This window comes from Pristiophorus japonicus, unplaced genomic scaffold (assembly GCF_044704955.1).
Source record: "Pristiophorus japonicus isolate sPriJap1 unplaced genomic scaffold, sPriJap1.hap1 HAP1_SCAFFOLD_611, whole genome shotgun sequence".
In the NCBI taxonomy this organism is placed as follows: Eukaryota; Metazoa; Chordata; class Chondrichthyes; family Pristiophoridae; genus Pristiophorus; species Pristiophorus japonicus.
In genome coordinates, this window is record NW_027254522.1 from 22,053 (window position 1) to 45,707 (window position 23,655).

General features: G+C 52.5%; 1 protein-coding gene across 1 annotated transcript in view; it reads left to right on the plus strand.

Annotated features, from left to right (window-relative positions):
* Positions 1-232: 232 nt before the first annotated feature.
* The window catches only part of LOC139255578 (pecanex-like protein 1), a gene marked incomplete at its 3' end in the record, with an annotated part of 281,907 nt that continues 258,484 nt past the window's right edge, over positions 233-23,655 (plus strand). Inside the window, exons 1-3 of the mRNA XM_070873951.1 lie at positions 233-324; positions 9,247-9,388; positions 15,985-16,127. Coding sequence (XP_070730052.1) covers positions 9,356-9,388; positions 15,985-16,127 — 176 coding nt within the window. The remainder of the gene's footprint in view (positions 325-9,246; positions 9,389-15,984; positions 16,128-23,655) is intronic.

The window sequence follows — 23,655 nt, forward strand, 5'->3', positions numbered from 1 at the left end:
GGGCCATGAAAATCAGGGCTGCTCAAGAGGCGAGAATTGGAGGAATGCAGAAATCTCGCAGGGTAGTAGCCTTGTGGGGCTGGAGGAGGTTATAGAGATAGAGAGGGGTGAGGTCATGGAGGGGTTTGCACACGAGGATGAGAATGTTTAAAATTGAGGTGTTGCCAGACAGTGGAGGGTTAAGTCTGAGGCGAAGGGTATAATTAAACACTGTGACATTTTATTTCTAGGGGAGGTAAAGTCATACACATTTGGTCCTGACAGCAGAGGCTTTGAAAATACATTGGATCATCCTCCAAGTTCAGAACATATTCAAAGTTCATGGTAAGTGTGACTGACTTTCACAACAGTTCCACTGGTTGGATAGAATTCTCACATTGGAACATTTTAGATCAACTCAGGAGACCAGCGATCCGATATGCAAACAAAGGCTTGTGTATCGAGTCAGGAGAAAGTGCTAAATGCCTCACTGTGCCCAGTTCTTGGCAACAGGACAATGGACTGTGTTACACATTGTGAATGATTGGCCGAGAGGCCCAGCAGAAGCAGGGCTCAAAGTGAGCTGGGATCGCGCTATGCTCCGAGTCAGCTCTTGTTTGACTTCACACCAACAGTCAGTGCCATTGCTTACATTTCCTGTGATATTTCTAGTTGCCTTTTCTCATTGGAGGTTGCATCTCGCGAGAATATGATAGCTGGACTCTTGCTATGCACTCCCAGACCAGTCATTGCGTGTGCAGTTAGAATCACCACTGGGCTGTGGCTGACACTGCTTATTGATACTTCACAGTGATTTGACCTACTCGTGGAATGCTGGCCTTTGTATCCAGAGGACTAGACTACAAAGGATTAGAAGTCATGCTACACTATACATCATCATCATAGGCAGTCCCTCGAAATCGGGGAAGACTTGCTTCCACTCTAAAAGTGAGTTCTCAAGTGACTGAACAGTCCAATATGGGAATTACAGTCTCTGTCACAGGTGGGACACACAGTGGTTGAGGGTAAGGGAGGGTGGGACTGGTTTGCCACATGCTCCTTTCGCTGCCTGTGCTTGATTTCTGCATGCTCTCGGCGATGAGACTCGAGGTGCTCAGCGCTCTCCCGGATGCTCTTCCTCCACTTAGGGCGGTCTTTGGCCAGCGACTTCCAGGTGTCGGTGGGGATGTCGCACTTTATCAGCGAGGCTTTGAGGGTGTTCTTGTAAGATTTCCTCTGCCCACCTGGGGCTCGCTTGCCGTGAAGGAGTTCCGAGTAGAGCGCTTGCTTTGGGAGTCTTGTGTCAGGCATGTGAACAGTGTGGCCTGCCCAGCGGAGCTGGTTGAGTCTGGTCAGTGCTTCTATGCTGGCGATGTTGGCCTGGTCGCTATACAGAACCCTGGTTAGACCACACCTGGAGCACTGTGAGCAGTTCTGGGCTCCACACCTTAGGGAGGATATATTGGCCTTGGAGGGGGTGCAGCGTAGGTTTGTCAGAATGATACCCGGACTCCAAGGGTTAAGTTGCGAGGAGAGATTACACAAACTAGGGCTGTATTCCCTGGAATTTAGAAAATGAAGGTGGGATTTGATCGAAGTTTTCAAGATGTTAAGGGGAACTGATAGGGTCAATAGACAGAGACTATTTCCGCTGGTTGGGAGTCTCGGGCCAGTGTTCCCTGTAATATTTGGGCTGTGCGGCCCGTTCTGTGTTGTTTTTTTGATTTAAAAGCTGGTTCCGTGGCTGCAGGGTTCCCCGAGAGGGGTCCCCAAGAGCACTACACTACCGTGCAGCTTAAAGGGAACATTGTCTAGGAACAGGGGACATCAACTAAAAGTGAGAAACAGGCCTCTCAGGAGTGACGTTAGCAAACATTTCTCACACAAAGGGTGGGAGAAATTTGAAACTCCCTTCCACAAATGGCAGTTGATGCGGGGTCAATTGTTAATTTTAAATCTGAGATTTCTGTTCACCAAAGGTATTAAGGGATATGGGGCAAAGGCGGGTATATGGAGTTAGGTCACAGATCAGCCATGATCTCATTGAATGACGGAACAGGCTCAAGGGGCTGAATGGCCTCCTCCAGTTCCGATGTTCCTAAATGCCCAAGTTTACTATTGCCCCAGATCCCTTGACACTCCCTTCAGTGGGGATACCTTGCATTTTATCCCAGGATGCTTCCGTCAACTTGACTCACACCCCAACCCTTGCCCCATCCCCCAGTGTAAAGTGTCAGGGTGTGAATTGACTGGCTTTACATTGGGTTTCTGGATACAAGTCCTGTGGAGACTGGCAATGTTGACAGGTTGCCCAGCAATTAGTTGTGTAATCCCGCAGTCTTTCTTTTGTAGTCTTAACTCGCCTCTGGGTCAGAAGGTTGTGGGTTCAAGTCCTACTCCAGAGACTTGTGCCCATGATCCAGGTTGTCACTCCAGCGCAGCACTGAGGGAGCGCTGCACTGTCAGAGGTGCCGTCTTTCGGATGAGACGTTAAACCGAGGCCCCGTCTGCTCTCTCATTTAAACATAAAATGCCACAGTGTCAGCTGTGGCTCAGTGGGCAGCACACTGGCCTCTGAGTCAGAAGGTTGTGGGTTCAAGTCCCTCTCCAGTGCAGTGCTGAGGGAGTGCTGTACTGTTGGTTGAGACATTAAACCGAGGCCCCGTCTGCCCTCTCAGGTGGATGTAAAAGATCCCATGGCACTATTTCAAAGAAGAGCAGGGGAGATATCCCTGGTATCCTGGCCAATATTTATCCCTCAATCAACATCACAAAAACAGATTATCTGGTCATTATCACATTGCTGTTTGTGGGAGCTTGCTGTGCGCAATTTGGCTGCTGCGTTTCCCACATTACAACAGTGACTACACTCCAAAAGAATTTCATTGGCTGTAAATCACTTTGAGTTGGTCGTGAAAGGCGCTATATAAATGCAAATATTTCTTTCTAAAAGCTCCCACAGCACTGTTTTGAAAAAGAGCAGGGGAGTTCTCCCCGGTTTCCTGGTCAATATTTATCCCTCAATCAAAACCTAAAAACAGATTATCATATTGCTGTTTGTGGGAGCTTGCTGTGTGCAAATTAGCTGCCACGTTTCCCACATTACAACAGCGAGTACACTTCAAAAGTACTTCATTGGCCGTTTGGAACGTATTGAGGTTATGAAAATTAGCCTTCCAGTTGATAGTGAGGAAAAAGCTGGAGATTGCAGGAAGATAGCAATGTACTGGTCAGGTGGGCAGAACAGTGGCAAATGGAATTCAATGTGGAGAAGTGTGAGGCAATGCATTTGGGAGGTGGTTAAAAAGACAAGAGAATACATAATAAATCAAACGATACTGAGAAGTGTAGAGGAACAGAGGGACCTTGGAGTGCAGGTCCACAGATCCCTAAAGGTAGTAGGCCAGGTAGATAAGGTGGTTAAGAAGACATTCAGGAGACTTGCCTTTATTAGCCGAGGCATAGAATACAAGAGCAAGGAGGTTATGCTTGAACTGTATAAAACACTGGTTAGGCCACTGCTTGCAGTTCTGGTCGGCGTATTATAGGAATCATAGAAGTTTATGATAGGAAGGACGTGATTGCACTAGAGAGGGTACAGAGGAGATTTACGAGGATGTTGCCAGGACTGGAGAATTTTAGTTATGAGGAAAGATTGGATAAGCTGGATTTGTTTTCTTTGGAACAGAGGAGGCTGAAGGGAGATTTAATTGATGTGTATAAAATTATAAGGGGCCGATATAGAGTGTATATAAAGTAACTATTTCCCTTAGCAGAGGCGGGTCAACCAAAGGGCATAGATTTAAAGTAATGGGATTAGAGGAGATATGAGGAGAATTTATTTCACCCAGATGGTGGTGGGGGTCTGGAACTCACTGCCTGAAATGGTGGTAGAGGCAGGAACCCTCATCGCTTAAAAAATACTTGGATGTGCACTTAAAATGCCATAACCTACAGGGCTACAGACCGAGAGCTGGAAAGTGGGATTAGGCTGGATAGCTCTTTGTCGGCCGGCGCGGACATGAAGCGCCAAATGGCCTCCTTCTGTGCTGTAAACTTCTATGATTCTGTGCTATAAATGCAAGTCTTTTTGCCTTTTCTGTGGAAAACATCGTGAAATAATTGAGGGATGTTTCCATGCTTATCACAATCACGAGAGGGCGCTGCATCCCTATTATCACCAGCACTGATCTTCACTGTGAACATTGGACCAAAACCCAATCATTCAATGATGAATATTGGCCTGGAAATCCCAGTCTCCCCAGGTCCATACGGAGTGTGTAAGGACCCGGGAAGGCATGCGCTGAAAACCGGCTTTTCTGATTTGTCGAGCTGGAGCTTGATAGACCCTCCGTATCTCGGGAGCGAGGACATTTGTAAGGGCAAGATTGCGGGATTTACCCATATCTTGCCCAACAAATGTGCTCAATACTCGCACCTGCTAAAAGCAGGAGCATAGCCTACTTTTACAGGCGTAAGAGTTTTCAAACATGCAAAAACATCATAAAATTAAATTAAAAAAAACACACTTTACCCTGCCCACTGCGGTAAGTTCATTTTAAACCATAATTACAAAACTTTTAAAAAATTGGAAGAAAATATATTTTTTCTAAGACATTTATTAACTTTAATTTCAATTGATTTTAACTATGTGAGGTGTGTTTTTTATTTTATTATGGTGTTTAGTGTGTTTGTTTTTTTCTCCCATTAATAGCAATGGGAACTGGTCGATACGGAGCTCCCATTGCTATTAATGAGAAAGCTGTGGAATACTGGAACTGATTGGCTGAGCAGTCACACGAGACTGCACCGTCTCCGTGGGAACCTGGAGGAGGGGAGCGCGCTCCGCCGCATGGGAAGAGAAGGCCCCCCCACCAGAATCCCACGTTCCTCCCGGACCACCAGGTAAATTCGTAGGAATTTTCCGGTCGGAGGCATTTGTCCGAAAGAAATCTCAGACCGGAATTTCAGGGCCATTAATAATGAGTTGTTTCAAATATCTAATTTATTTTAGACCGACAAGTCTCTCTTATTTACCCCCCCCCCCCCACCCCCCCCATGTCTCTAAGTAGGCCAGCAGTATGGATGCTTTGGATGATGGGCAGCACCCCACCCCCCCACCTCCCCAAATGGTGCTGCGCTGAGATTCTGGGACTGGAATTTATCATCCCCGAAGGGATGGCTACTGCGGGGTTTGAGCGGCTGATCGGAAAAATCGATCGGCCTCTGCGGTCGGGTACTTTTCCCTCCCCGAGCTATATTCAGCTTGGGGAGGCTATGAGCGGTGCGCACTTCCGCCAGAAACGTCGGGGTGAAGCCGCAGTAAAGGAGGGTTTCCCGCGGTGAAGTAATCAGCGGGCGGGCCATTGAAAAACGGCCAACACAGCGATTTTTACCAACAAAAAGGTAGGACTTCTTCAGGCAGTGTCTCCACGAGGTATTTGAGTCGGTGCTCAAATACGACACTGCTGGGGCTTGCCGTGATCGGGGCCCTTTGGTCCGAAAATAGTTTTATTAATTTTAGTGTTTTTATTTCAGATTCCATCATCTGCAATATTTAGCTTTTCATATAGTTTTATTAATTAGTGTTTTTATGTCATATTCCATCATTCACAGTATTTAGCTTCTCATATAGTTTTATTAATTATTAGTGTTTTTATGTCATATTCCATCATTCACAGTATTTAGCTTCTCATATAGTTTTATTAATTATTAGTGTTGTTATGTCATATTCCATCATCCGCAGTATTTTACTTTTCATATAGTTTTATTAATTATTAGTGTTTTTATGTCATATTCCATCATCCGCAGTATTTTACTTTTCATATAGTTTTATTAATTATTAGTGTTTTTATTTCAGATTCCATTATCCACAGTATTTTGCTTTTTAAATAATTTTATTAATTGTTTTGACTCCATTAAACCTGCTGGGTGCTGCTCAGAGGTTTACACATACCCCTGTACTTTTGCATAACTTTCAGGCCTGTGGGCTGCAGAGACTTGCTTGGCAGGGTTCACCCTGAGGATGGGTGAAGTGTTGGGAGGGTGATACCAGGTACACCTGGTCAGAAGCAGGGCAGCAGGCAGGAGAAGGCGTTGCCGTCAGCACCGTGCAGAGAGGCAGCGGGCAAGGGAGGCAGCAGCCATGATGCGTTCATTCTGCACCAGACCAGTGTGCCCGCCGTGTTCATCAGCCCGAATCAGGATTGCGGTTGGCTGTTCCTGTTCCTGTTCATGTGGCTGCTCACTCCACTGCGGAACCCCAGGACAGCGCCAGAGCATGCATACACTGATGCTCATTCTGCCACCAGGTGCATCATCGAGCAGTGGAAAGGTATCCTTAAACAGAGGTTCTGTTGCCTGGACCGCTCTGGTGGCACCTTGCAGTACTCTCAACGGGTCTCCATAATCGTCGTGGTCTGCTGCATGCTGCACAACCTGGCCATCGTGAGGGGACAGCCGCTGGAGGTCGAGCCAGCAGTACTACCTGAGGAGGAGGAGGAAGAGGAGGAGGAGGAGGAGGAGGAGGAGAAGGATCCCCGTCGCACCAGAGCTAGGCGGTGTCGCCCCATCGCCACCCTGGAAGGGCCGGGTGCAGACTGGCCAGCACCCTCCTGGGAGGGTGTGTCCACACATAGATGGAGGTGTCTGACATCTCCCCTGCAATCTCCCTCCATGCATTATGTACTGGCGGTCTGCCAGGTCTCCCTACATCAGGAAACAGTATTCTTCTTCTGTCCTCCACACCGTCCATCAGTGTCTCCAGCTCCATATCAGTGAACCTGTTGGCTTTCCTTGCACCTCTTACACCAGCCATCCTTCCAATCTCCTTCCTCCCTCAGGGCCTTGCTGCCAACCCTGGCCTTTGAAAACATGAAAAACACGAAAATATGTCGGTGTTAATGGTCAGAAACGATGGGGGGGGGGGACCGGGATGGAATTTCGGGCCCTCTATCTCATATGGTCATCTCTAGACCTTCAGTACAGAAGGTCTATCTGAGGGGTTTAAGCTGATTGAAGGAATTGATAGGGTAGATAGACAGAAACTATTTTCTCTGGGGGTGGAGAGTTCCAGAACAAGGGGCCATAACCTTAAAATTAGAGCCAGGCTGCTCAGGGGTGATGTCAGGAAGCACTTCTTCACACAAAGGGTGGTGGGAATCTGGAATTCTCTCCCCCTAAAGAGCTGTTGAAGCTGGAGGTCGATTGAAAATTTCAAAATTGAGTTTGATGGGTTTTTGTTTGACCAGGTTATTAAGGGTTAGGTAAGCAGGTAGATGGAGTTCGGATATTAATCAGCCATTGTCTAATTGAATGGTGAAACAGGCGTTAGGGGCTGAATGGCCTGTTCCTGTTCCTCCGCTGACTGGCTGACTGTCAGCTACCTCTCCTTCGGTTTTTGAAAGCATTCGCCATCCTTCTCTGTTGGGGACAGAGGAGGTTACCCTATCGTTCTTGGTTAAAATTCAAACCCAGGTTATAAAGAATCCTCCCGTCCACTCCCCCAGCTGCTGTCTCACTTTTTAAATGTTAATATAGCAGAACGTTTCATTGACTCCTTTTGTAAAAGAATATTTTGAATTAAAAAGTAACTTGCATTTCTATCGAGTCTTTCACAAGCTCTGGACGTCCCAAAGCGCATCACAGCCAATGAAGTACTTTTGAAGTGTAGTCACTGATGTATTGTGGGAAACACAGCAGCCAAGTTGCGTATAGCAAGCTCCCACAAACAGCAACGCGATAATGAACAGGTAATCTGCTTTAGTGATGCTGATTGAGGGATAATTATTGGCCCCAGGACACCCAGTTCCCAATGATCTCGCCCTCAAAAGGTGGCTCGGTTTCTGGTGCTTGTTACTGAGTGACCTATCCCAGTCATGTGCGGGGAAGTGAAATGTCGCCGGACATTCCCAACAGCCACTGCTTCCTCGGCGAGATTATCCCAGTGGAATGTAATGGATATACCTCTCTAGGACTGATATACCTACTTGGCATTTGTGTTAAGGGCTACCAGGATATGACCCTTGAAAATCCTTGTTCTCGGAGTGGGGACACATTGTGATGACAGTTCTATATTGCCAGACAAATAGAAGAGATTTTAAAATCATTTGGGGTTTTGATGAGTAGATCAGGAGAAACTGTTTCTACTGGCAGTAGGGTCGGTAACCAGAGGATACAGATTTAAAATAATTACTTCAGAACATAAGAATTAGGAGCAGGAGATGGCCATATGGTCCCTTGAGCCTGCTCCACCTTTCAATAAGATCATGGCTGACCTTCGACCTCAACTCTACTTTCCTGCCCGATCCCATATCCCTTGATTCTCCAGGAGTCCAAAAATCTATCTATCTCAACCTTGAATATATTCAGAGACTCAGCATCCACAGCCCTCTGGGGCAGAGAATTCCAAAGCTTCACAACCCTCTGAGTGAAGAAATTTCTCCTCATCTCTGTCTTAAATGGCTGACTCCTTATTCCTGAGACTGTGCCCTCGCTCTCGACTTTCCAGCCCGGGGGAAACAACCTCTCAGCATCTACCCTGTCAATCCCCCTCAGAATCTTATACGTTTCAATGAGATCTCCTCTCATTCTTCTAAACTCCAGAGAATGTAGGCCCAATCTACTCAACCTCTCCTCATAGGACAACCCTCTCGAAAGAACCAGAGGCGACATGAGGAAACAGTTTTTTATGCAGCGAGTTGATGTGATCTGGAACGCGCTGACTGAAAGGGCGGAGGAAGCAGATTCAATAGTAACTTTCAAACCGGGAATTGGATCAATACTTGAGAAGGAGAAATTTTGTGGGGCGATGGGGAAAGAGCGGGGGAGTGGGTAGCTCTACCAGAGAGCCAGCACAGGCACGATGGGCTGAATGGCCTCCTGCTGCGCTGTAAGATCCTATCTGCCAGAGCTATCGGTTCTCTCTTTATTCGCCTCTTTACTGGTGCGTTCTCTCTCCCACTGCTCCTCTCTGAATCATCCTGCTGTGTAACCCAACAGTACGCAGTGTGCTGTCCTCAAAGGCAGGCTCAACAACAAGCCTTATGGTTCACCGGGGAATTGCCTGCTCCATAAAGTTAGATCCTGATAATGATTACCTGGATAATGTGCCTTTTTTTCTTTCCGTTCTGTAATGATATGCAATAAGCAGGAGCTTTTAATTACAACAAAAAGTGAGTGTGTCTGTACTTGGCTGCAAACGTCAACAGGCCTTTAATATGTGGCTCGCAGAGAAGCTTCACATGTCACAAGTATTTTCCACCGCAGGGATCAGCAGTCCCACTCTCCCAGTTATGCTTCAGGAGATGGACACGACGGGGCAGAGGGGACGACAGACGAGCCACCCCATCAACACCAACCAGTCATATTGCAGAGAATGCGAATTCGAAGATATTCGGAGGCACGTCAGGTAGGTGACAGGAGCATCGGCAAGTATCTCCTGGTGTCGAAACAAAACAATCGAAGAAAGGTTGCATACGAATGACAGTAGATACTTGGACATTATCCACCAGTACATTTCAGAATGCTTCGAATTACATCTTTTCACAACTCGAGATATATATTCCCAACTTTAAATAAAAATCCTTCGCAACGAAAATACTGCCCAGCTGAAAATGTGAAATAAAAACGCAGCAGGTCAAACACGATCATCAATCTGAAACATTGTACAAACTCCGTACGCACACCGCACGCATAGAGTGTGTGCGGACCCGGGAAGGCTTTGCAAAAGCCGGTTTTCAGAGCGCAATGCACATGCGCTGAAAACCGACTTTTCTGATCTGTCAAGCTGGAGCTCGACAGATCCAACGCTATTCGGGAGCAAGGACATTTGCAAGGGCAAGATTGTGGGATTTACTCAAAACTCTTGCGTCTGATAACAGCAGGTGCATAGCCTACTTTTACAGACGTAAGAGTCTTAAAATACACTTAAAACATAAAAAATTAAATTAAAAAACATTTTATTTTTAAAAACCCTGCCACTACGTTAAATTTATTTTAAAACACAATTTTAAAAACTTTTTTAAAACTCGGAAATGTTTTCTTCTCTCAGATATTTATTAACTTTAATTTCAATTAATTTTAATTACGTGAGGTGTATTTTTTATTTTTTAGTTGATATTTAGTGTGTTTGTTTTTTTTTCCCATTGATAGCAATGGAGTTCCCATCGCTATTAATGAGAAAGCTGTGGAATACTGGACCTGATTGGCTGAGCAGTCACACGTGACTGCACCGTCTCCATGGGAACCTGGAGGAAGGGAGCGCGCTCTGCAGCGCGGGAAGAGCAGGCATCCCCAGAGGAATCCCACGCTCTTCCAGGACCACCAGGTACTGTCATAGAAATGTTTCAGATTGGAGGCAATTGCCCGCGGGAAGCCTTCGACCGCAATTTCAAGCCCATTAACTCTGTTTCTCTCGCGCTGATGCTCCCTGATCTGTTGAGTATTTCCAGCATTTTCTCTCTTAAAAATCCTTTGTTTAATTACACGTTTCATTAAAAAAACACAAAAGATAAACAGAGTGACTTAACTAGTGGCAAGTGAGGGTATTAATCAGCAAACTTAAATGCTCCTCCTCATTGTGTTCAAATAAATATTTCTGCTCTTAACAATATTCTTTTTCAAGCCTCCTGAACCGTGGTTCTCCTTCCTGTCATCCCGTCCCCCTCCGATCTCCTGGCATTTAAAACACGAACCTCACTTGAGTCGACACTCCATTCTCTATCTCTCCCCATTTCAACCTTGTAATATACGCACCTGTCAGAATGCTCATGGGTTTGTCGAGCTGTTCAAACTGACCCCCGTCTGGACGGAATTCCTCATCAGCGCCAAGCCCCGAAACCTCCCTCGGGAGCCGGCGCCTCACAACTTGAGCCTCCTCCGGGAAATCCCCTCCGTGCCTTTCAGTTCTGCGCGGAGGGGTTTCCTGTACGGGCTGCTCTTCCACACACTCCACGTTGCCATCCTCGTCTGCTGTCCAGACACGCATGGCGCACCAACCTGCCGTCTGGAGGAGGCGGGGGTCCCCAATGGAGTGCTCAATGCGGGAGTCTTCCCTCTATTTATTGGGGACTTGGCCTGGAGAGTGTTACATGGAGCAGTCCCGTGCAATAAGTTTTTAAGTCGGTTCACGGGCTCCCAGGCCGCCTGTAACTTCGGCGGTCTGGAAGAGGCCGTGTTCCATGTTTTTATCGAATCTGCGAGGTTGCAGCCCCTCTTCCATTATTTGAAGGGGCTGCTCCTCAATTTCTGGGTGCACTTCAATCCCACACTCCTGATCTTTGGGCACCCAGTGCGGAGGGGAGCAGGTAGGTCAGAAGGCCTCCTAATACGACTGCTCCTGGGCCTGGCCAAGGGCTGCCTGCCGGTCCAGGCAGCGGGCGGTCGAAGAGGTTGTTCAGCCCGACTGAACATAAGAACATAAGAATATAAGAATTAGGAACAGGAGTAGGCCATCTAGCCCCTCGAGCCTGCTCCGCCACTCAACAAGATCACGGCTGATCTGGCCATGGACTCAGCTCCACTTACCCGCCCGCTCCCCGTAACCCTTAATTCCCTTATTGGTTAAAAATCTATCGATCTGTGATTTGAATACATTCAATGAGCTAGCCTCAACTGCATCCTTGGGCAGAGAATTCCACAGATTCTCAACCCTCTAGGAGAAGAAATTACCTCTCAACTCGTTTTTAAATTGGCTCCCCCGTATTTTGAGGCTGTGCCCCCTAGTTCTAGTCTCCCCGACCAGTGGAAACAACCTCTCTGCCTCTATCTTGTCTATCCCTTTCATTATTTTAAATGTTTCTATCAGATCACCCCTCATCCTTCTGAACTCCAACGAGTAAAGACCCAGTCTACTCAATCTATCATCATAAGGTAACCCCCTCATCTCCGGAATCAGCCTAGTGAATCGTCTCTGTACCCGCTCCAAAGCTAGTATCTCCTTCCTTAAGTAAGGTGACCAAAACTGCACGCAGTACTCCAGGTGCGGCCTCACCAATACCCTGTACAGTTGCAGAAGGACCTCCCTGCTTTAGTACTCCATCCCTCTCGCAATGAAGGCCAACATTCCATTCGCCTTCCTGATTACCTGCTGCACCTGCAAACTAACTTTTTTTGGGGGGATTCATGCATTAGGATCCAAAAAGAGTTTCATGCACAAGGACCCCCAGGTCCCTCTGCACCGCAGCATGTTGTAATTTCTCCCCATTCAAATAATATTCCCTTTTACTGTTTTTTTTTCCAAGGTGGATAACCTCACATTTTCCGACATTGTATTCCATCTGCCAAACCTTAGCCCATTCGCTTAACCTATCTAAATCTCCTTGCAGCCTCTCTGAGTCCTCTACACAACTCGCTTTCCCACTAATCTTTGTGTCATCTGCAAATTTTGTTACACTACACTCTGTCCCCTCGTCCAGGTCCTCTATGTATATTGTAAACAGTTGTGGTCCCAGCACCGATCCCTGTGGTACACCACTAACCATCGATTTCCAACCCGAAAAGGGCCCATTTATCCCGACTCTCTGCTTTCTGTTAGCCAGCCAATTCTCGATCCATGCGAATACATTTCCTCTGACTCCGTGTACCCTTATCTTCTGCAGTAACCTTTTGTGTGGCAGCTTATCGAATGCCTTTTGGAAATCTAAATACACCACATCCATCGGTACACCTCTATCCACCATGCTCGTTATATCCTCAAAAAATTCCAGTAAATTAGTTAAACATGATTTCCCTTTCATGAATCCATGTTGCGTCTGCTTGATTGCACTATTCCTATCTAGATGTCCCGCTATGTCTGCCTGCCTCTTTTCCCTGCATACATCCGATCCAGGGTGTCCTTGGAGATGGAGCACGTGGTGTCCACTGGTACGCTTGCGGCCTTCCACGAGAGGTGGGCGCCGGAGGGACTGGAGTGCATCATTACCCCCGGCAACCAAATTTTAATTTGATATTATATATGTTTCAAAGTTTAATTTGTTTTATTTCCGGTTTTAGTGTCCCCCTCCCCTTTTATAGGGGGCACTTGTATAATGTATGTTTTAGTGCTCTTCCAGGCCTCACCCAAGTAAAGGCACTGGAGTCGGGATGGAGATTTCGCCAGACATCCACCAAGTCGAAGGACCCGACCAAGTCCCTCAAGTTCTCGATCGGCGTCATGCTCTGCGGGGCACCGGACTGGTCCCTCGCCTCGAGGTTGCAGTTAAAATCCCCCCCCCGAGGACAATGCAGTTGTCGACGGAGCTTAGAAGAGTGGACACTTCTTCAATGAAGCGTACTTGCTGCGGGCCGTGCTGAGAGGCGTACACGTTCACTAAATGGAGTGGCACATCCCCTAGGTGAACCGTGACATGGAGCAAGCGGCCTGGCATGGGTTCCTTGACTCCCAAGATCTCCGGCTGAAAATGTGGGGCCAGCAAGATAGCCACCCCACAAGAAGTGGCGGTGAGGTGGCTCATGCGGACCTCTCCTTGCCATTCCAGGAGCCACGTGGCCTCGTCTCCTGGAACGGTGTAGGTTTCTTGCAGGAAGCACACTGCATAGTTCCCTTCCCGTGGGAGTGAAAAATTGTTAAATCTACGGCGTGCCTCTGCCGCTGTTGATATTGAGGCTGGCTATGGTTATCTTCATGGCAAAAGCATAGTGCAACCTCTAACTTAACTTATTGTGGAGGGGGGGTGGTGTGGAGTCATTTGATGGCCTCCACTCCATCAGCAGCCGAGCGAGGAACATTGAGCCGGTGCAGCTCAAGGGTTTCTGGTTTTGATAAGGCCCCGCCCGCGCCCATGGTTTTGACAGCGGCGCGGACAGACCTGATGAGTATCGCCAGCTCGGACCATTTGTCCTGGGCCAGATGGGCTATGTTGCGGTGACCCTGGCATTGCGCCAAAAAGTCCCGGACTTCCTTGGCAGGAATGAGGGGGGACCCAGCGGCGGGCATGAGGAGATCCATTGCTTCACTGGTGATGGACTCTAGATCTACTCCCGTGCCCTCCACCGAGACCCCGTCCCCCTCCGGGAGGTCGCCGCCAACAGCCGGTCCGTCGACCGCACAAGGTATGGCAAACGGCCCGGCCGCTCCATCCGATCCTGGCTCTGCCCCGATCCCACCCCCAGGATCGTCAGCAGAGGAGTCCCCCCTGGGCTCTTTTGGGATGCCGGATCAGGAAGCGGCAGCGGACGGGGTTCCCGCTCCTCCCTCTCCGTTCTCCGGGGAAAACGGAGAAACCAGGGCGAAGTACAGCTCCAGGTCCTCCAAGTCCCCCAGCTCCAAAGTTAGGGACGAGGATCGGGGTTCCTCACCCTCCCCGCCATCACTCCCTGGCCCAGCAGGTGGGGGGTCCATGAAATTTGTTTAAATCGTATTCTTTTCCCGCCAGGTCAAGCAAATCCCGGGGTATGTCAATATTTGACTGGGCGGGCTCGGACTTGGTCTCTTCGGCCTCGCCCGCCTCAGTCCCCGGGACGCTCGACCCGGCAGCGATACATTCTTTTAGTGGCCCCGTGCCCCGCGCAACAAGACAGTTCTTCACCCCCATCCCTGGGAGGCTCAGGCTGGGCAGCCTCGGCTGTCTCGCCCTTCCGAGGGACAGACTCCCCCCGCCTCCGTCGCGCATTGGGAGCACTGGTGGGGCACGCGGGACACGCACCGGGCACCTTGGTCATCCTCCAGTTCCCTGGAGTGGTACCTCCTTTTTTGTCTGGAGGGACGTGGAGGCAGGGAGACCCCCATGTCCGCTGGGGCTCCAGCCTTCGCTCCCACCTTCTGGTTATCGTGCCCGAACCCGACCGCGGGTGGCAAACTCTCCGTGGAAGCAGGTATGGTCAAGGGCTCGGGCACGGGCTCGGGATACCCCGCGCTCGGCGGTGATAAAAAGGGGCCGAGCGCAGTGATGGGGCTGTCTGGCCCATTGAGGGGACTCGCTCGAAGGTGTTTGGCTTTCCTCCGCGCCTTCCTTCCGCACGGATGCTCTTCCCCCCCCCACCCCCGCCGGAGGCCGTGAAGACAAAGGCCCCCCACGATGCCCGTGCGTCTTCGGCTCACGGCACGCGGACGGTGATGGGTAGGAGTGGCGGCGGCACCAGCCTTGGCCACTTTGGCTGCTTTAGCGGCCTTGGAGGCGGGGCAGTTCTTGCGGGCGTGCCCCACCTCCTTACAGGCGTGGCACCGCACGCCGTCCGACGTCCAGAAGACGCGGTAGGCTGTCCCCTCGTGGACAACATTAAATGTTGTCCTCCTGTTACCTCCTCCCAGCTGGATGAAAAGCTGGCACCGGAAGGAGAACACATGACAGAGGCTGGCCTCCCTGTAGCCGAGTGGTATCGGCGTTATCCCCATTTAATTGATTAAGAAACGAGTCTTCACCCAGGCAACTCCAGCTGTCCCGGGCCAGGCAATGGGGGAGGCGTGGCTTTTAGTGATGTGTGGGGCCGAATTGTTGGCAAGACCCACCCACACACAATTCCGGCCTTCAAATTAATCTTTTTTCCTCCCCTCACTGATAAAACAAAGTCTTTATTGAGAGTGCACCAATACACCTACCTGTAGATGTTGTCGATGGCTCTCCCTTCTTCCACACAGATGATGTTATTTTGAAGTTGTGACAGATTTTTCTTTTCCCCTCTCTCCAACTCTGTGGTAGCAGTGATAGTGATGCAGCTCTTTGCTCCTCTCCCTCAAGGTGTTAATCCAGCAGGCCTCCTCCTCCTCCCCTGGAAACTCAGTGCTTCAATGCAGGCTGGCAGCAATTGCACCTCCGTCCACCAGGCTCACAGCTCTCGAGTGGCTAAGCCGCTCCCTCAACAGCTCTACAAACCTGTGAGCATCCTCACAGGTACATACATTGACCCAGCCAGGGGAACAGCCTCTCAGAAGCTGGGCAAGATTAATCCCATTTCTGAGTAGTTTGGGAACAATAAGGCTGGATGTGTGGTAAGAGTGGGAGTCACTGTGTGTTTTGCCTGCTTGTTCTGTATTCATGTTTGTACACCTTTCCTTTATCTCTGAAGGGTGGGGCTGGGGATCGTGAAGCTGCTGTTAAAATCGTGGAAGACCAGTCCAAGTGCCGACAGTCGTACAGGTTGTGGATCTTACCTGGCAAGTGGATGGAGATCCAATACAATCGCCTGGCTTTGCTGACTTTACTTGACAGGTATAAGGTTCTGTCCTTCTCTGCTTTTGAAGCTGTATAATGTTGTAGCAACTCTCCGCATCATGACAGTCCATGAGTAATTACAATGTTGCAAGAATGGTGGATGAAGCATTAGTATCAAACGTAACGTGAAGCCAGCGAGATCACCAGATCATTACGGCTGAGAGAGGCCATTCGACCCATCGTAGCTCATCCATCCAGAATGACCCGAATGTTCCACCATCGCAGCATCCAATTGGTTCTTAAATCCACTCGATTTGCTGGATCTATATCGATATCGATGTTGGTCACTCTGTGTGTGTGATTAACTTTCTCATCCCAGTCCTGAATTTACTGGTTTAAGATTCTGATTCCTTGTCTGACTTGCAGCTGGAGTTAATTTAACCTAACTTTCGAGACTTACCTTTTCCATACTGTTTGCTATCTAGTGAACCTCTGTAAGATCTGGAAGATCCCCGCTAACACCTTTCCTTTCAAGTCGGAGGAGCCCAACATTTTCTAGTCTGTCCCCATAACTCACAACCCCACCCCCCACATCACCCCTCAATCTCCACCCCCTCACCCCTCAATCTCCACACCCCCTCACCACTCAATCTCCACACCCCCATCATTCCTCAATCTCCACCCCCCATCACCCCTCAATCTCCACCCCCATCACCCCTCAATCTCCACCCCCCCATCACCCTTCAATCTCCACCCCCCCATCACCCCTCAATCTCCACCCCCAACACCCCTCAATCTCCACCCTCCCCCCCACCCCTCAATCTCCACCCCCAACACCCCTCAATCTCCACCCTCCCCCCCACCCCTCAATCTCCACCCCCCATCACCCCTCAATCTACACCCTCCCCCACGCCCCTCAATCTCCACCCCCCCATCACCATTCAATCTCCACCCTCCCCCCCCACCCCTCAATCTCCACCCCCCATCACCCCTCAATCACCACCCCCCATCACCCCTCAATCTCCACCCCCTCACACCTCAATCTCCACCTCCCCCACCCCCCAAACTACAACCCCCATCACCCCTCAATCTCCACCCCCCATCACCCCTCAATCTCCACCCTTCCCCCCACCACTCAATCTCCACCCCCCATCACCCCTCAATCTCCACCCCCCATCACCCCTCAATCTCCACCCTCCCGCACCCCTCAATCTCCACGCCCCATCACCCCTCAATTTCCACCCTCCCCCACACCCCTCAATCTCCATCCCCCATCACCCCTCAATCTCCACCCCCCCATCACCACTCAATCTCCACCCTCCCCCACCCCTCAATCTCCACCCCCCATCACCCCTCAATCTCCAACCCCCATCACCCCTCAATCTCCACCCCCCCCATCACCCCTCAATCTCCACCCTTCCCCCCACCCCTCAATCTCCACCCCCCATCACCCCTCAATCTCCACCCTCCCCCACCCCTCAATCTCCACGCCCCATCACCCCTCAATTTCCACCCTCCCCCACACCCCTCAATCTCCACCCCCCATCACCCCTCAATCTCCACCCCCCCATCACCCCTCAATCTCCACCACCCCATCACCCCTCAATCTCCACCCTTCACCCACCCCTCAATCTCCACCCCTCCATCACCCCTCAATCTCCACCCCCCGATCACCCCTCAATCTCCACCCTCCCCCACCCCTCAAACTCCACCCCCCATCACCCGTCAATCTCCACCCCCCATCACCCCTCAATCTCCACCTCCCCTCCCACCCCTCAATCTCCACCTCCACCCACCCCTCAATCTCAACTCCCCATCACCCCTCAATCTCCACCCCCCATCACCCCTCAATCTCCACTCTCCCATCACCCCTCAATCTCCACCCCGCACCCCTCAATCTCCACCCCCCTTCACCCCTCAATCTCCACCATCCCTCCACCCCTCAATTTCCACCCCCCCATCACCCCTCAATCTCCACCCCCCCATCACCCCTCAATCTCCACCCCCCCATCACCCTTCAATCTACCACCACCCCCCCATCACCCCACAATCTCCACCCTCCCCCCCACCCATCAATCTCCACCCTCCTCCCACCCGTCAATCTCCACCCCCATCACCCCTCAATCTACCACCTCCCCCCATCACCCCTCAATTTCCACCCTCCCCCCAACCCTCAATCTCTACCCTCCCCCCACCCCTCAATCTCCACCCCCAACACCATTCAATCTCCACCCCCCATCACCCCTCAAACTCCACCTCTCACCCCTCAATCTCCACCCGTCAATCTCCAACCCCCATCACCCCTCAATCTCCACCTCCCCCCACCCCGCAATCTCCACCTCCCCCCCACCCCTCAATCTCAACTCCCCATCACCCCTCAATCTCCACCCCCCATCACCCCTCAATCTCCACCCCCCCATCACCCCTCAATCTCCACTCCTCCCATCACCCCTCAATCTCCACCCCCCCATCTCCCCTCAATCTCCACCCCCCCATCACCCCTCAATCTCCACTCTCCCATCAACCCTCAATCTCCACCCTCCCCCCGACCCGTAAATTTCCACCCTCCTCCCACCCCTCAATCTCCACCTCCCCATCACCCCTCAATCTCCACCCCCCCATCACACTTCAATCTACCACCTCCCCCCATCACCCCTCAATTTCCACTCTCCCCTCCCACCCATCAATCTCCACCCTCCTCCCACCCGTCAATCTCCACCCCTGAATCTACCACCTCCCCCATCACCCCTCAATTTCCACTCTCCCCCCAACCCTCAATCTCTACCCTCCCCACCCCTCAATCTCCACCCCCCAACACCCATCAATCTCCACCACCCATCACCCCTCAATCTCCACACCCCCTCACCACTCAATCTCCACACCCCCATCACCCCTCAATCTCCACCTCCACCCCACCCCTCAATCTCCACCCCCCATCACCCCTCAATCTCCACCCCCATCAACCCTCAATCTCCACCCCCACCATCACCACTCAATCTCCACCTTCCCCCACCCCTCAATCTCCACCCCCATCACCCCTCAATCTCCACCCTCCCCCCCACCCCTCAATCTCCACCCCCCCATCACCCCTCAATCTACACCCTTCCCCACACCCCTCAATCTCCACCCCCCATCAACACTCAATCTCCACCCTCCCTCCACCCGTCAATCTCCACCCCCCCATCACCCCTCAATCACCACCCCCCATCACCCCTCAATCTCCACCCCCTCACCCCTCAATCTCCACCTCCCCCCACCCCTCAATCTCCAACCCCCATCACCCCTCAATCTCCACCCCCCCATCACCCCTCAATCTCCACCCCCCCATCACCCCTCAATCTACACCCTCCCCCACACCCCTTAATCTCCACCCCCCCATCAACACTCAATCTCCACCCTCCCCCCCATAACCCCTCAATCACCACCCCCCATCACCCCTCAATCTCCACCCCCTCAATCTCCACCTCCCCCCACCCCTCAATCTCCAACCCCTATCACCCCGTAATCTCCACCCTCCATCACCCCTCAAGCTCCACCCTCCACCCCACCCCTCAATCTCCACCCCCATCACCCCCCAATCTCCACCCCCATCACCCCTCAATCTCCACCCTCCCCCACCCCTCAATCTCCACTCCCCATCACCCCTCAATTTCCACCCTTCCCCACACCCCTCAATCTCCACTCCATCACCCCTCAATCTCCACCCCCCCATCACCCCTCAATCTCCACCACCCCAGCACCCCTCAAACTCCACCCTTCACCCCACCCGTCAATCTCCACCCCCCAATCTACCACCTCCCCCATCACCCCTCAATTTCCACCCTCCCCCCACCCCTCCATCTCCACCCCCCAACACCCTTCAACCTCCACCACCCATCACCCCTAAATCTCCACACCCCCTCACCACTCAATCTCCACACCCCCATCACCCCTCAATCTCCACCTCCCCCCACCCCTCAATCTCCACCTCCCCCCCACCCCTCAATCTCCACCCCCCATCACCCCTCAATCTCCACCCCCATCACCCCTCAATCTCCACCCCCCCATCACACCTCAATCTCCACCTCACCCGCACCCCTCAATCTCCACCCCCATCACCCCTCAATCTCCACCCTCCCCCCCACCTTCAATCTCCACCCCCCCATCACCCCTCAATCTACACCCTCCCTCACACCCCTCAATCTCCACCCTCTCCCCCACCCTTCAATCTCCACCACCCATCACCCCTCAATCTCCACACCCTCTCACCACTCAATCTCCACACCCCCATCACACCTCAATCTCCACCTCACCCCCACCCCTCAATCTCCACCTCGCCCCCACCCCTCAATCTCCACCCCCATCACCCCTCAATCTCCACCCCCATCACCCCTCAATCTCCACCCCCCATCACCCCTCAATCTCCACCCCCATCACCCCTCAATCTCCACCCCCCCATCACCCCTCAATCTCCACCTCACCCGCACCCCTCAATCTCCACCCCCATCACCCCTCAATCTCCACCCTCCCCCCCACCTTCAATCTCCACCCCCCCATCACCCCTCAATCTACACCCTCCCTCACACCCCTCAATCTCCACCCTCTCCCCCACCCTTCAATCTCCACCACCCATCACCCCTCAATCTCCACACCCTCTCACCACTCAATCTCCACACCCCCATCACACCTCAATCTCCACCTCACCCCCACCCCTCAATCTCCACCTCGCCCCCACCCCTCAATCTCCACCCCCATCACCCCTCAATCTCCACCCCCATCACCCTTCAATCTCCACCCCCCCATCACCCCTCAATCTCCACCTCCCCCCACCTCTCAATCTCCACCCCCATCACCCCTCAATCTCCACCCCCCCCCAACCCTCAATCTCCACCCCCCCATCACCCCTCAATCTACACCCTCCCCCACACCCCTCAATCTCCACCCTCCCCCCCCACCCTTCAATCTCCACCACCCATCACCCCTCAATCTCCACACCGCCTCACCACTCAATCTCCACACCACCATCACCCCTCAATCTCCACCTCCCCCCACCCCTCAATCTCCACCTCCCCCCACCCCTCAATCTCCACCCCCCATCACCCCTCAATCTCCACCCTTATCACCCCTCAATCTTCACCCCCCATCACCACTCAATCTCCACCTCCCCCCACCTCTCAATCTCCACCCCCATCACCCCTCAATCTCCACCCTCCCCCCACCCCTCAATATCCTCCCCCCCATCACCCCTCAATCTACACCCTCCCCCACACCCCTCAATCTCCACCCCCCATCAACACTCAATCTCCACCCTCCCCCCCATCACTCCTCAATCACCACCCCCCATCACCCCTCAATCTCCACCCCCTCAATCTCCACCTCCCCCCACCCCTCAATCTCCAACCCTCATCACCCTCAATCTCCAACCCCCCCATCACCCCTCAAGCTCCACCCTCCCCCCACCCCTCAATCTCCACCCGCCATCACCCCTCAATCTCCAACCCCCCATCACCACTCAATCTCCACCCTCCCCCACACCTCAATCTCCACCCCCATCACCCCTCAATTTCCACCCTCCCCCCACACCCCTCAATCTTCACCCCACCATCACCCCTCAATCTCCACCCTTCACCCACCCCTCAATCTCCACCCCTCCATCACCCCTCAATCTCCACCCCCCCATCATAATTCCACCCACCCACTCAATCTCCACCACCCCATCACCCATCAATTTCCAAACTCAATCTCCACCCCATCACTCCTCAATCTCCACCCCCCTTCACCCCTCAATCTCCACACCCCCTCACCACTCAATCTCCACACCCCCATCAAACCCTCAATCTCCAAATTACTCCACCTCCCCCACCGCTCAATCTCCAACCCCCATCACCCTTCAATCTCCACCCACATCACCCCTCAATCTCCACCCCCCATCACCCTCAATCTCCACCTCCCCCCACCCCTCAATGTCCACCCACATCACCCCTCAATCTCCAACCCTCCCCCCCACACCTCAATCTCTACCCCCCCATCACCCCTCAATCTCCACCTCCCCACTAACCCCTCAATCTCCACCCCCCCATCAACACTCAATCTTCCAACCCTCCCCCCACCTCTCAATCTCCACCCCACCATCACCCCTCAATCACCACCCCCCATCACCCCTCAATCTCCACCCCATCACCCCTCAATCTCCACCTCCCCCCACACCCCCCACCCCTCAATCTCCAACCCCCATCACCCCTCAATCTCCACCCTCCCCCCCCACCCCTCAATCTCCACCCCCCATCACCCCTCAATCTACACCCTCCCCCACTCCCCTCAATCTCCACCCCCCATCACCATTCAATCTCCACCCTCCCCCCACCCTCATCCACATCCAATCAAAATATCAATCTCCCAAATAAACAACCCCAATCACCCCTCAATCTCCACCCCCCCATCACCCCTCAATCTCCACCCCTTCCCCCCACCACTCAATCTCCACCCCCATCACCCCTCAATCTCCACCCCCCATCACCCCTCAATCTCCACCTCCCGCACCCCTCAATCTCCACGCCCCCATCACCCCTCAATTTCCACCCTCCCCCACACCCCTCAATCTCCAGCCCCCATCACCCCTCAATCTCCACCCCCCCATCACCCCTCAATCTCCACCACCCCATCACCCCTCAATCTCCACCCTTCACCCACCCCTCAATCTCCACCCCTCCATCACCCCTCAATCTCCACCCCCGATCACCACTCAATCTCCACCCTCCCCCACCCCTCAATCTCCACCCCCCATCACCCCTCAATTTCCACCCTCCCCCCACACCCCTCAATCTCCACCCCCCATCACCCCTCAATCTCCAACCCCCATCACCCCTCAATCTCCACCCCCCCATCACCCCTCAATCTCCACCCTTCCCCCCACCCCTCAATCTCCACCCCCCATCACCCCTCAATCTCCACCCTCCCCCACCCATCAATCTCCACGCCCCATCACCCCTCAATTTCCACCCTCCCCCACAGCCCTCAATCTCCACCCCCTATCACCCCTCAATCTCCACCCCCCCATCACCCCTCAATCTCCACCACCCCATCACCCCTCAATCTCCACCCTTCACCCACCCCTCAATCTCCACCTATCCATCACCCCTCAATCTCCACCCCCCGATCACCCCTCAATCTCCACCCTCCCCCACCCCTCAATCTCCACCCCCCATCACCCGTCAATCTCCACCCCCCATCACCCCTCAATCTCCACCTCCCCTCCCACCCCTCAATCTCCACCTCCACCCACCCCTCAATCTCAACTCCCCATCACCCCTCAATCTCCACCCCCCACCACCCCTCAATCTCCACTCTCCCATCACCCCTCAATCTCCACCCCCCACCCCTCAATCTCCACCCCCCTTCACCCCTCAATCTCCACCATCCCTCCACCCCTCAATTTCCACCCCCCCATCACACCTCAATCTCCACCCCCCCATCATCCCTCAATCTCCACCCCCCCATCACCCTTCAATCTACCACCACCCCCCCATCACCCCACAATCTCCACCCTCCCCCCCACCCATCAATCTCCACCCTCCTCCCACCCGTCAATCTCCACCCCCATCACCCC